Source organism: Salvelinus sp. IW2-2015, linkage group LG18 (genome assembly GCF_002910315.2).
Source record: "Salvelinus sp. IW2-2015 linkage group LG18, ASM291031v2, whole genome shotgun sequence".
Taxonomy (NCBI): Eukaryota; Metazoa; Chordata; class Actinopteri; order Salmoniformes; family Salmonidae; genus Salvelinus; species Salvelinus sp. IW2-2015.
In genome coordinates, this window is record NC_036858.1 from 15,967,031 (window position 1) to 15,977,924 (window position 10,894).

Sequence of the window (10,894 nt, forward strand, 5' to 3'; positions counted from 1 at the left end):
CACATTCCAGTGTTCGAATTTGTGTAAACAAGACTGCATGGGATTTCTGTTTTTGCAACTCTCTGCAGCTAATGGCTATGTCCGCTGTAGCTATAATTCAGGGAGCCACTTCTGGATTTGACAGGTCTAATGCCGCGTTCAAAACAACTGGGAACTCGGAAAAATACGAGGTCAAATTATGACATCAGTGATCTTCAGGTCGGAAAGTCGAAGCACTAAAAATAGGCCAGAGTTCCCGAGTTGGACGACCACTCAAAACGATTATTCCCAGTCGGAGCTCGTTTTCTTCCAAGTTCCCAGTTGTTTTGAACGTGCCATAAACGTTTCCACCTCCAACACGTCAAAACAACCGCTATACTGATGTTGGCTAAAGAAGCGTATCTGATTTAATCGAGCCCTACATCCCTACTAGTTAGTGTTGTAACGTTAACTAATAGCAATCTATTGTTATTCGTAAAGAGTTGATCAAATTTGCCAAATATATAAAAATATTAAGAATAGTGTGTCAGTGTCCTTGCATGCTAACAACAACTGCAGGCTGGGCACTAACGTTACACAATGTTGTKGCTGTGGCTAGCTAGCGCCAATTACACAACTTGAGTTTGAGTGGACAGGCATAATAATGTAATGAATGACGAGACTGTTTGATTTCAATAAGATCACCAACAGAGCAAATACATATTATAACACTACACCTGACACAAATACTGAGTGAATGAAGAAAATAGTAAAACTTTACAGTACTTTTGTATCTTGCTTCTCTCCTGGATTCAGTTTGGTTTTCCCGCAACTATTTTGGCGCGTGACCACAACCCTTCCCGTTGAAGAATGACAACTTCCTTTCGCGAGTAATCTTAAAGGCGTCATATCCGTTAAAAACAACAATAAAGTCCTATGGTAAGAAAACTCTTAAAGTCATGTCAAATAAAGATATATTTTGATATACTTAAGTCTTTCTGTTGTTGAAATATCGATAAATATGAGACTTTGCTACTGACACTGTTGTTTTGAACCGCCGAGTTAGTACCGTATTTTAGCCAGCTAGCTACTGTTAGCTAACATTAGCCCAATCATGTTCTAAAGGAGCGTAACATTATTTCTTATAGTCCAAGGTCGGACTGTACATGTTCTGTTTAAAGGCGAATTGGCTCTGGAAGCCAGAATGTAAACATTAATCGATTCTCAATTGCGGTTATTTCTCGCTGATATAAAAGCTTATGTTTCCAAAACAGTACTGCAAACGATGCATGTTAATGTTTAGAGCAAGCATCCGGGTTCTTAACAAAATTCACCCAGTCAGTAGATACTGTCGTCAATAGGCGCAAAGTAGTTGGCGTCTATGAATGGGGTAAGCTAAACTGTGCTAGCAAAACCACCAGTCACGAGTAGTTTGCCCGCCAGCTAACCCTGTTAATTCTGTTTCCAGTGTTGCTATGGAGGGCTCCAAGTCCTCTAGTACCACCATGCAGGTCAGCTTTGTGTGTCAGCGCTGCAGTCAGCCTCTAAAGCTGGATACATCCTTCAATGTGCTCGACCGTGTCACCATCCAGGAACTTATTGGTATGTTTACCTGAGTGTATGTTTGAGAGAGCGTGTGTGCGCATGCTTTGGAGAGCGCTACAGAGGAAGAGATGGAGATCAGCGTTGTGAGTCTGTGTGTCTTCTATCCCATCAGCTCCTCTGGTCACAGTGACACCAAGCAAGCAGACAGAAAGCAATGAGGCGGAAAGTGCTCCAGAGGTGAGACACTGGGTTTGTTCAATCCAATGGAAAGATGGTTTTAAAACCAGGTTTCACAGCAATATCCTTTATAGAAATTAAGTTTTAAACACTGACAGGGGTTCTGATTTTCCTCTCTTCCTCCAGGAAACCTTTGTGGAAACAAAGCAAGATGGAGTCGCAAGAAAATACATCCCTCCTGCAAGGTAGCATCATGTCTAACTTTCTACCTTCCAATCTGCTTGGCCTACACAGTGTAATGCCCTGCTCTCAACTTGAACTATCATACCCTCTAGGCCTAGGATGATGCCTACATAGTTGTGTGTGTGTGTGTGTGTGTGTGTGTGTGTGTGTGTGTGTGTGTGTGTGGTTGTGTGTTGTGTGGTGTGTGTGTGTGTGTATGTTGTGTGTGGTGTGTGTGTGTGTGTGTGTGCAAGCCGATGATGTCCACAGAGAGCGCCAACAGCTTCACTCTGATTGGAGAAGCGTCGGACGGAGGCACTATGGAGAACCTCAGTCGGAGGCTGAAGGTGACAAGCGATCTGTTTGACATCATGTCGGGCCAGACCGACGTAGACCACCCGCTGTGCGAGGAGTGTACCGACACCCTGCTAGACCACCTGGACACGCAGCTCAACATCACAGAGAATGAGTGCCAGAACTACAAGTGAGCAGTCACACACTGCAACTACACTAACATTACAGAACTAGTGGGTAGTCAAAGTGTACTACACTATGTAACACACAGCACGATTTGCTCTAGAAATATTTTTCTTAGGCAGGGAGACCCACCAGGACTTAGTTTACACCAATATTTTGTTGCCTGGAGCAATATTGTGCATCAAAAGAGGATCACTTATTTGCATGCATGAATCATGTGTGTGGATATGAACGTGTTTTTGATGCCATGTGTAGGGAAATGTTGTTGTTCACGTTCGAATGACGTGCGCGCATCCCGGTGTGGTGACACTGATGGTTTCTCAGAACTGGTGGCTTGATGGGCAGCAGGTAGCCTCGTGGTTAGATCATTGGGCCAGTAACCAAAAGTTTGCTGGATTGAATCCCCGAGCTGTCGTTCTGCCCCTGAGCAAGGCAGTTAACCCACTGTTCCCCTGGTGCCGAAGACGTGGATGTCGATTATGGCAGCCCCCCGCACCTCTCTGATTCACATTTCAGTTGAACGCATTCAGTTGTACAACTGACTAGGTATCCCCCTTTCCCTTCTACGGCTAGCTAGATTGAGAATTTACTTAGCAGGTTATTATAATTTACATTGCAGGTTAGGAGAATTATGTTAATAAAAGTGTTTGGCTAGCATGTTGTACTCCCATCTTGCCATAACCGTAGAAGCCATCAATCCAGAGAAACCATCAGATAGCTAACGTTGAAGTAGGGACCTTAACAAACTTAACAGTGAGCGAGTGAAAACACAGAAGACCGAGGGCTATAGCTATGTAAAACGAGTTATCTTATTCTTCTGGCTTTATCCAGCTCTATTTGTGATATTTTATCTTGCCTCGCTGGCTTGCTAGGTGATCAATCCTCTGACATCTGCGATGTTGTGGACGATAACATCTGAATTCGTGTTCGTTAACTTGCACGAGCTGCATTTGAAGTTACATGTGCTTGTATCCACTGCTAGGTAAACAGGTTTCTGATGACGAACTGTGCATGCAACTTTTCATGACGCGGCCGGGAAAGGTGTCTATGTGTGTTTTGTGTTTTTCATGTGTCTTTTTCCTTGTCTGTGCGTGTGTGTGTGTTTTCCTTGTCTGACTACGGTGTGTGTTCTCTACTAGGAACTGCCTGGAGCTGCTGTCCCAGCTGAAGGAGGAGGAGGAGGACAGCCTGTTGCTGGAGCTCCAGAAACTGGGTGAGGAGGAGTCGTCACTGGTGGGGGAGCTGGAGGCGGTGGAAGAGCAGAGGGCTGCCGTGGCCGAGGACCTGGTCCAGGGACGCAGCCACTCCCAGCAGCTAGACACTGAGGAACTGCAGTGAGTAATAGCTGTCTGTCCTCCATCTCTGAGGAATTTTGGCTGTTGTATTTCTAAGTTCAAAGCACTTTGGCTGTCATCCTGTCTCACATGGGTTAGAGCGTAAAATGAGCTTTGGAAGTCAGCTGTCTCAACCTTATGCACTTAGTAAAGAAATTAATGGGACACCGTTCACCCTACTGGGAACTGACATTTTGAGACTGTATAACGCAGTGTTTCCAAAACTCGTTCCTCGGGACTCCAAGGGGTGCTCGTTTTGGTTTTTGGCCTAGCGCTACACAGCCTAATCAACTAATCACCAAGCTTTGATCATTTGAATCAACCGTGTAGTGTTATGGCAAACTCCAAAACGTGCACCTCTTGGGAACCTGAGGACCGAGTTTGGGAAATGCTGGTATATTGCAAGACAGGAGAATGGGACGAGGAAAGAGAGGGAGACACCAAATCGACCCCTACTCTATGCACAATATAATTCAATTTCACAAATGAATCCCTTATCCTCCCCTGGCCTGTGTGAGTGATGTGTGTCTGTGTGCTCCAGGTACCAGAAGGAGTACAGTGAGTTCAAGCGGCAGCAGCTGGAGCTGGATGACGAGCTGAAGAGTGTGGACAACCAGATGCGATACTGCCAGATTCAACTGGACCGCCTGAAGAAGACCAACGTCTTCAACGCCACCTTCCACATCTGGTAAGGACACATACTCTGACGCATTACAGACGCTTATACATGCTCTAAAATACACAGACGTGCACAAACAAACACACGCGTGAAATATTGACCCAATGTATGTCAGTTTAGCGACTTAATCTCTGTTTGAAGTGGTGGCGATTGCATGCTTGCGTTTAGAATGAACGGCTGCCTCTGTCTCTCACCCCTCATCTTGTCTTCACATAGAATTTCAAACGGCATCTTTTACATTGATAGTTTTTAGTGCTTACAATAACTTTGTCTCTGGTCCCCAGGCACAGTGGCCAGTTTGGCACCATCAATAACTTCCGTCTGGGCCGACTACCCAGTGTCCCCGTCGAATGGAACGAGATCAACGCCGCCTGGGGTCAGACCGTGCTACTGCTCCACGCCCTAGCCAACAAGATGGGGCTACGCTTCCAGAGGTCAGACATGATGCCACACACAAGGACATACACACGTGCACACCCTTCTGCGCCATGTAATGTGTTTCGTTACCAAAGAAGTAACTGTATTTTAATCAGTTATTTTATCATATCCAAATAAACATGATACATTGTACAATATGTCATTTCAAATCATGTAAAACATCTTGCTGGATTTCTTGAACCTCTCTATAGATACCGCCTGGTCCCATATGGAAACCACTCTTACCTGGAGTCACTTACAGACAAGTCCAAGGTAATGCTTGTTACCGGCAAGTGAGGTCTCACACTTAAAGGCATATGAACACACTTTCTGCTGGCTACTATATGGAGACAAAAAACATATATATATGTGTGTATATATGAGCTGTGGGAAAAAAATAGTGAACTATCCTTTTTAGTATTATTTTGCAATGCTCTTTAGACTGGCCCAAGCCAACCCCAGTGAATAGGCCATGTTGTATATGGTACATTCCACTCTCTCTTTCTTCTTGTGTGTGTAGGAGCTACCACTGTACTGTTCAGGGGGTCTGCGCTTCTTCTGGGACAACAAGTTTGACCATGCCATGGTGGCCTTCCTGGACTGTGTGCAGCAGTTCAAGGAGGAGGTGGAGAAGGGAGACACGGGATTCTGCCTGCCCTACAGGTCAGTCAACTAGTCTAGCAGACATCATCGAATTATAATTGTAATCATCTATGGAATATGCCGAGAGTCCAAGGATTAAGCTGTCAAAAGCTGACCAACTTCAGTTATTTGTGTAAATTTGGTAAGTTATACCACTAAATTAATTCGTTTATCTTTCTTCATTTTTCCAATTCATAAAAAAATCACTCCTTTTTGTATTTGACAAATACGTTCCCTTGTTTCTTAATATTTCATTTATTCTACTTTCCTGCACTAGTAACACATCTGACAGAATGATTTAGATGAGTATTTGGATTAGATTTTATTGAGGTGTTTTATACAGGTGTTTCTGTAGATTTGAGGAACTGCTGAACACTGTTGGTTTAGATGTTTCTGGATACAATACTGCCTCCTACTAGTACTGCCTCTTATTGGAACCCTCACAGATTCCAAGGTAGTAGTCCTCATTTGGGCAGCAGGGGGTTTAGCAGTTACTGTATGTCTGTCTGATCAATCCAAAATACAAAAGAGCTACAGACTCAGGTCCCTTGGTGCATCACACCACGGATCGCGTCACGTAGCCAGCCAGTACAGTGCCTTTGAGCCGGTGCTTGGTGGAGTCATAGACCCCYCGTCTAGAGCTCTTGGAGGAGAGCTTGGCACAGATCTCGCTGTGTTTCTCCAGGCGACTAGGATCAAAGCACCGGCCGCAGTGCTCACACTGCTTCAGCTTGGAGTTGGCTGCACTCATCCCAAATCGACGTTTCARCACCACCTGAATGAATGGATGTTATCAGATGGGCCAAATAATGGGCAGCTGGGCAACAGACACAAGATATACAACATGTACAAACCAGAGGAGGCTGGTGGGAGGAGCTATAGGAGGATGGGCTCAATGTAATGGCTATAATGGAATGAAGGGAACGGTATCACACACATCTATCATATGGAAACAACGTTTGATTCCGATCAATTAATTTAATTCCAGGCATTACAACGWGCCTATCCTCCTATAGCCCCTCCCATCAGCCTCCTCTGATACAAATGCACGTGATCACCAACACTACACTAGATCAACAGTTAGCATGGCTTTGGAATGTCAAGCTACTTTACCTGTCTGTCCTCCTTTTTCTCTTCCATGTTMAAACCCTTCTTGACTTCCTTTGGCTTGTTCACAGTGTATCTCGTGGCTGTCTGCTTTGGCTTACTTGACACACTGCTTTCTTCTCCATTTCTCCTCACCTCTTTAATCCTTTCTTCCTCTTCTTCCTCTTCTTTGTTATCTCTTATCATCTCCCATAGGTCAGAATCCACCTTCATCAGGCAGATCTCCTGGATGAACTTCTCCACCTTTTTTCTGAAACGTTCTTTTGCATTTATCTCCTCCAAAGCCTGAGCATCCATCTTGGCCCCACTCTTAATCAGTTTCAATTCTTGGGTGACACTGATCAGCTTGGCCTTCATACATGCCATCACCTGCTCAGCCTCTGAGTTAAAGACGTCCCATACCATCTCATCGGGGCACGGCGGTAGATCCTGTACAGTTAGGGTCTGAGTCTTGAACTGAACGTGTTTCTTCACAACCTGCCTTCTGAACTTTGAAGCAGCAGGACGAGGGCTGCCCTCTGGTCTGACTGGCTGGAATGGCTTCTTCTTGGCATCATTGTTTGGCACAGTGACTCTGGCTCTAATGGGAGGCAGTGGCATCTTGGTGACCATATTGGCTCCATGGACTGCCTTCAATGGCTTGGCACTATGGAGGTAGATGTCTTTCACCACGCATGTTTGATCCCTCTTGGTACGGATGGGTTGCAGTGGCTTCCGGATGGGAGGAACAGTAGCCTTCCCTGACTGCTGAGATGTTGGAGCTACATGCAGTCCTTGACTCTTCCCATTGCAGATGKACCTCTTCTTCTGCAGGACTGGGATTCTTGAGGGAGGATGTGGTTTCTTTTCCACAGCCTTCAAACTGGCAAGTCGCTGCAGAGCACCCTTTCTTTCTTCAGTCAACTCCAGTACTGGGATTCTGGAGGTGTTAAAACTGTTTTGTTTGAGCGCTGGAAGCTTCTCAGTGGCCTTGGGTTGAGGTGGCAGCGCAGGCTGAATGGAGTTGCTACTGGCAGCTCCAAGGTTCCCTGTTAAAGCATTATCTTCCTGTAGCGACTGCAAGAATCTCCTCCTCMTCAAGGAGATTGACAGTGACATTCTTCTAAMCTCGTTCTGCAACTAAATTTTCRTCTAGAAGAACTTTCTATATTTTATTGTGATCTACTGTGTTAACTATATCTCAGGAGGAATMTGCTAGATTGTCTTGGATACTAGTGTTCTATTTTCAGCAATCAGACGCCAGAATGTTCAAACAGAACATTTGGAATTTATTGATCAGTTGTGACATCATAATKGGTTCACATATAATGAGACTTCTAGAATCTCACACACTTATGCGGATGTGATGTCATAATAGACCATAATATACTGCCCAAAATGGTGAATGTTACCTACCTGTGTTGAACTGCTTGCCCTCATCTCATATTTAAACATGCCACTTTTCTTTGAGGGGAAACATATTACTGTACTCTCTGAATTGTCAATTTAAAGATATTTTGCCAATTAATTCATTACTAAATTTAGCTAACATAGTTAATTCAGAGAATCTTACCTTTGCCTTGGCAGTCTTGTCCAGATCATCATGGCATTTGTAGTTCTTAATGATAGCCACATTAGCAGCTAATTAGCAGTTCATTTTGGGGGGMTAAATACAGGCGACTAAATTGATAAGTCACCTTGTCCTACAGATATTTCCATGGTTATAAAAACGTCACACAAGGGTAAGCCTACATGAAACACATCCCTTATTTTAWATGTTTCTAAAATTCCCTATGGGGAGAAATKAATGTTGGAAAAACGGTTGGAACCATTTCCTTGTTTGACTGCTATGTTTTATGGGTATTATGACTCATACTGTTGTACTCTATTGTACTTACACAAATAACTGGAGTTGGTCAGCTTTTGACAGCTTAATCCTTTGTCTCTGCATGATCATTTSCCTCCAACTAGTCACTAGCATGAGAAATGTGCMGATTATTTTGTTTTAGCGTACTGGCCTTAGATTTAAAAAATGTGGGTGTTAGCAGCTGTAGATGTTGCACCAGTTTCTTTCATACCCCTCAAGAAATAAACACTTGTGGGTTTGAGTTTTAACAAACCTTTTTCTGTTATGGGTCAGGATGGATGTCGAGAAGGGCAAGATTGAGGACACGGGAGGCAGCAGCGGCTCCTACTCCATCAAGACCCAGTTCAACTCGGAGGAGCAGTGGACCGAGGCGCTCAAGTTCATGTTGACCAACCTCAAGTGGGGTCTGGCGTGGGTGTCGTCTCAGTTTTACAACCGATAGAGGAGGAAGATGAGGACTCACCCTGGGTGTGCCCCTTKACCCTTCTRAAACCACAATTTCRTCACAATGTGTGACTCTGTAAAGTAGTTCTTCTGCAATGCTCTYCTTGCTTCCCTATGATGTTTTGAGAGGGTGGGGAGAAGACTGGAGGAAGGACTTTTGAGATTYACCACTGGTGTGAGTTCCAATCCAATTAGTCTTGTTTCCTTGTTTGATTTCCATATTGACCATATGAAAGGACAAAATAAAAACTGTTAAATTGTACACATTCAAGTCCACCTAGACTCATAGGTGTTATGAAGAGAGCTATCTGAGACTTTTGGAGCACATTCCAGGATTGAGTCCTAATAGTAGCTAAGTGGCTTCTGGTTGTGTCTTTTCCATCATATGCACATATCTTATGACACTGGATAGGGGAAAGCTGTTGTTTCCAATTGACCTGTTCAATTCTTAAAGATCAGTACACATGAAGGGAAGGAGAGAAGGACACGTTGAACTACTGAGATGCAGCACTGGAATGGGTTCTWATGTATCACAAGCTTCTTACTTTGCTCCAGAAGCAAATCTAGAGTCACGAATCTGGTTTTCTGCCAATTTACTTCAATTGGATTGTATCTTAGTGGTTCAACTCCACTCTAGCCACAGAATACTGTACATTTATGTTYTAATAGTTTTTCTTTTACTGTGCTGACAAGGTAAAGATGGTTTAATTTCACCATGCGTTGGAACAGGATTGGAACGTTTGCCTTGTCTGTTCTCTTGTCTCCCCACTCGCAGGGCGCTCGAAGTGTCTACCGAAAGCTTTGGCATTGGGATTATGCTGTGCTTTTGTTCATTGGCAAATTCAACAAGGCAATCCTTTTACTACAAGTGACTTCTTGGTGTAGATTTAAATGTAGACAAKGAGGCTTGTGGCAGTATTTAATGCCCGTATCACTGTATGATTTGGTTTTTCAGGTTCATTACACATATGAACATGCCAATAACGGACCCACACAGAACGCCTTACGTAAAAGGATATTTCCAATTCTAACATTTGTATAAAAAAGGTCATCAAAATGTAGAGACAGATAGATTGATTGATTGACTACGTAAGAAGCCAATTTAAGTCAAAACTAACTGGGGTGCTCTTGAACATAGAATGTCGTCTTGGTAAGCAACTCCAGTGTATATTTGGCCTTGTGTTTTAGGTTATAGTCCTGGTAAAAGTTGAATATCTCAGTGTCTAAAGCAGACTGAACCAGGTTRTCCTCTAGGATTGTGCCTGTGCTTAGCGCTATTCTGTTTATTTTCATCATAAACATCCTTGCCGATGACAGGCATGTAGCCACCACCATGCTTGAAAAGTTGAAGAGTGGTACTCGTTGTTGGATTTTCTCCAAATATAATGCTTTGTATTCAGGACATAAAGATAAGTTCACTACCACATTTTTTGCAGTATTACTTGTGCCTTAATTACAAACAGGATGTTTGTTTTGGAATATTTTTATTCTGTACAAACTTCCTTTTCACTATGTCATTTAGGTTAGTATTGTGGAGTAACTACAATGTAGTTGATCCATCCTCAGTTTATCACAGCCGTTAAACTGTTTTTAAGTCACCATTGGCCTCATGGTGAAATCCTTGAGCGTTTTCCTTCCTCTCCGACAACTGAGTTAGGAAAGACACCTATCTACCAATAGGTGCATTTTTTGCGAGGCATGAGAAAACCTCCCTGGTCTTTGTGGTTGAATCTGTGTTTGAAATTCACTGCTCATCTTAGGGTCCTTACAATTATCTGTATGTGTCAGGTACAGAGATGAGGTAGTAATTCAAAAATCCTGTTATACACTTATCAGATGGGTCCATTCAATTTGTGACTTGTTAAGCACATTTTTACTCCTAAACTTCATGCATGCCATAACAAAGGGATTGAATACTTATTGACACAACTTTTAATTCATTCATTTGTAAAAATCTCTAGAAACATAATTCCACTTTCACATTATGGGGGATTGTGTGTAGGCCAGTGAAACTCAACTTAATCCATACAACAAAATGTGGAAAAA

General features: G+C 43.4%; 2 protein-coding genes across 3 annotated transcripts in view; one reads left to right on the top strand and one right to left on the bottom strand.

The window, feature by feature from the left end:
* Nucleotides 1–837, bottom strand: part of LOC111977731 (BRCA1 DNA repair associated) — a 41,798-nt gene extending 40,961 nt beyond the window's left edge. For both annotated transcript variants that reach the window (XM_024007304.2, XM_024007303.2), the window contains exon 1: nt 745–837. The gene's annotated coding sequence lies outside the window, so the exon portion shown is untranslated. The remainder of the gene's footprint in view (nt 1–744) is intronic.
* becn1 (beclin 1, autophagy related) lies at nt 810–10,274 on the top strand. Its single transcript, XM_024007305.2, has 11 exons — nt 810–897; nt 1,427–1,560; nt 1,676–1,740; nt 1,867–1,925; nt 2,159–2,386; nt 3,519–3,713; nt 4,255–4,401; nt 4,677–4,826; nt 5,022–5,082; nt 5,330–5,472; nt 8,678–10,274. Exons 2-11 carry the CDS (start codon nt 1,434–1,436, stop codon nt 8,844–8,846), a joined length of 1,344 nt encoding a protein of 447 aa, XP_023863073.1. The 5' UTR covers nt 810–897; nt 1,427–1,433; the 3' UTR covers nt 8,847–10,274.
* Nucleotides 10,275–10,894: the final 620 nt, after the last annotated feature.

Excerpts from the sequence above, each read along its gene's own strand:
- becn1 (XM_024007305.2), top strand. The coding sequence starts at position 1,434 with ATGGAGGGCTCCAAGTCCTCTAGTACCACCATGCAGGTCAGCTTTGTG. Across the intron at positions 5,083-5,329 it reads CACTTACAGACAAGTCCAAG|GAGCTACCACTGTACTGTTC; the intron begins GTAATGCTTGTT and ends TTGTGTGTGTAG. Across the intron at positions 5,473-8,677 it reads GGATTCTGCCTGCCCTACAG|GATGGATGTCGAGAAGGGCA; the intron begins GTCAGTCAACTA and ends GTTATGGGTCAG.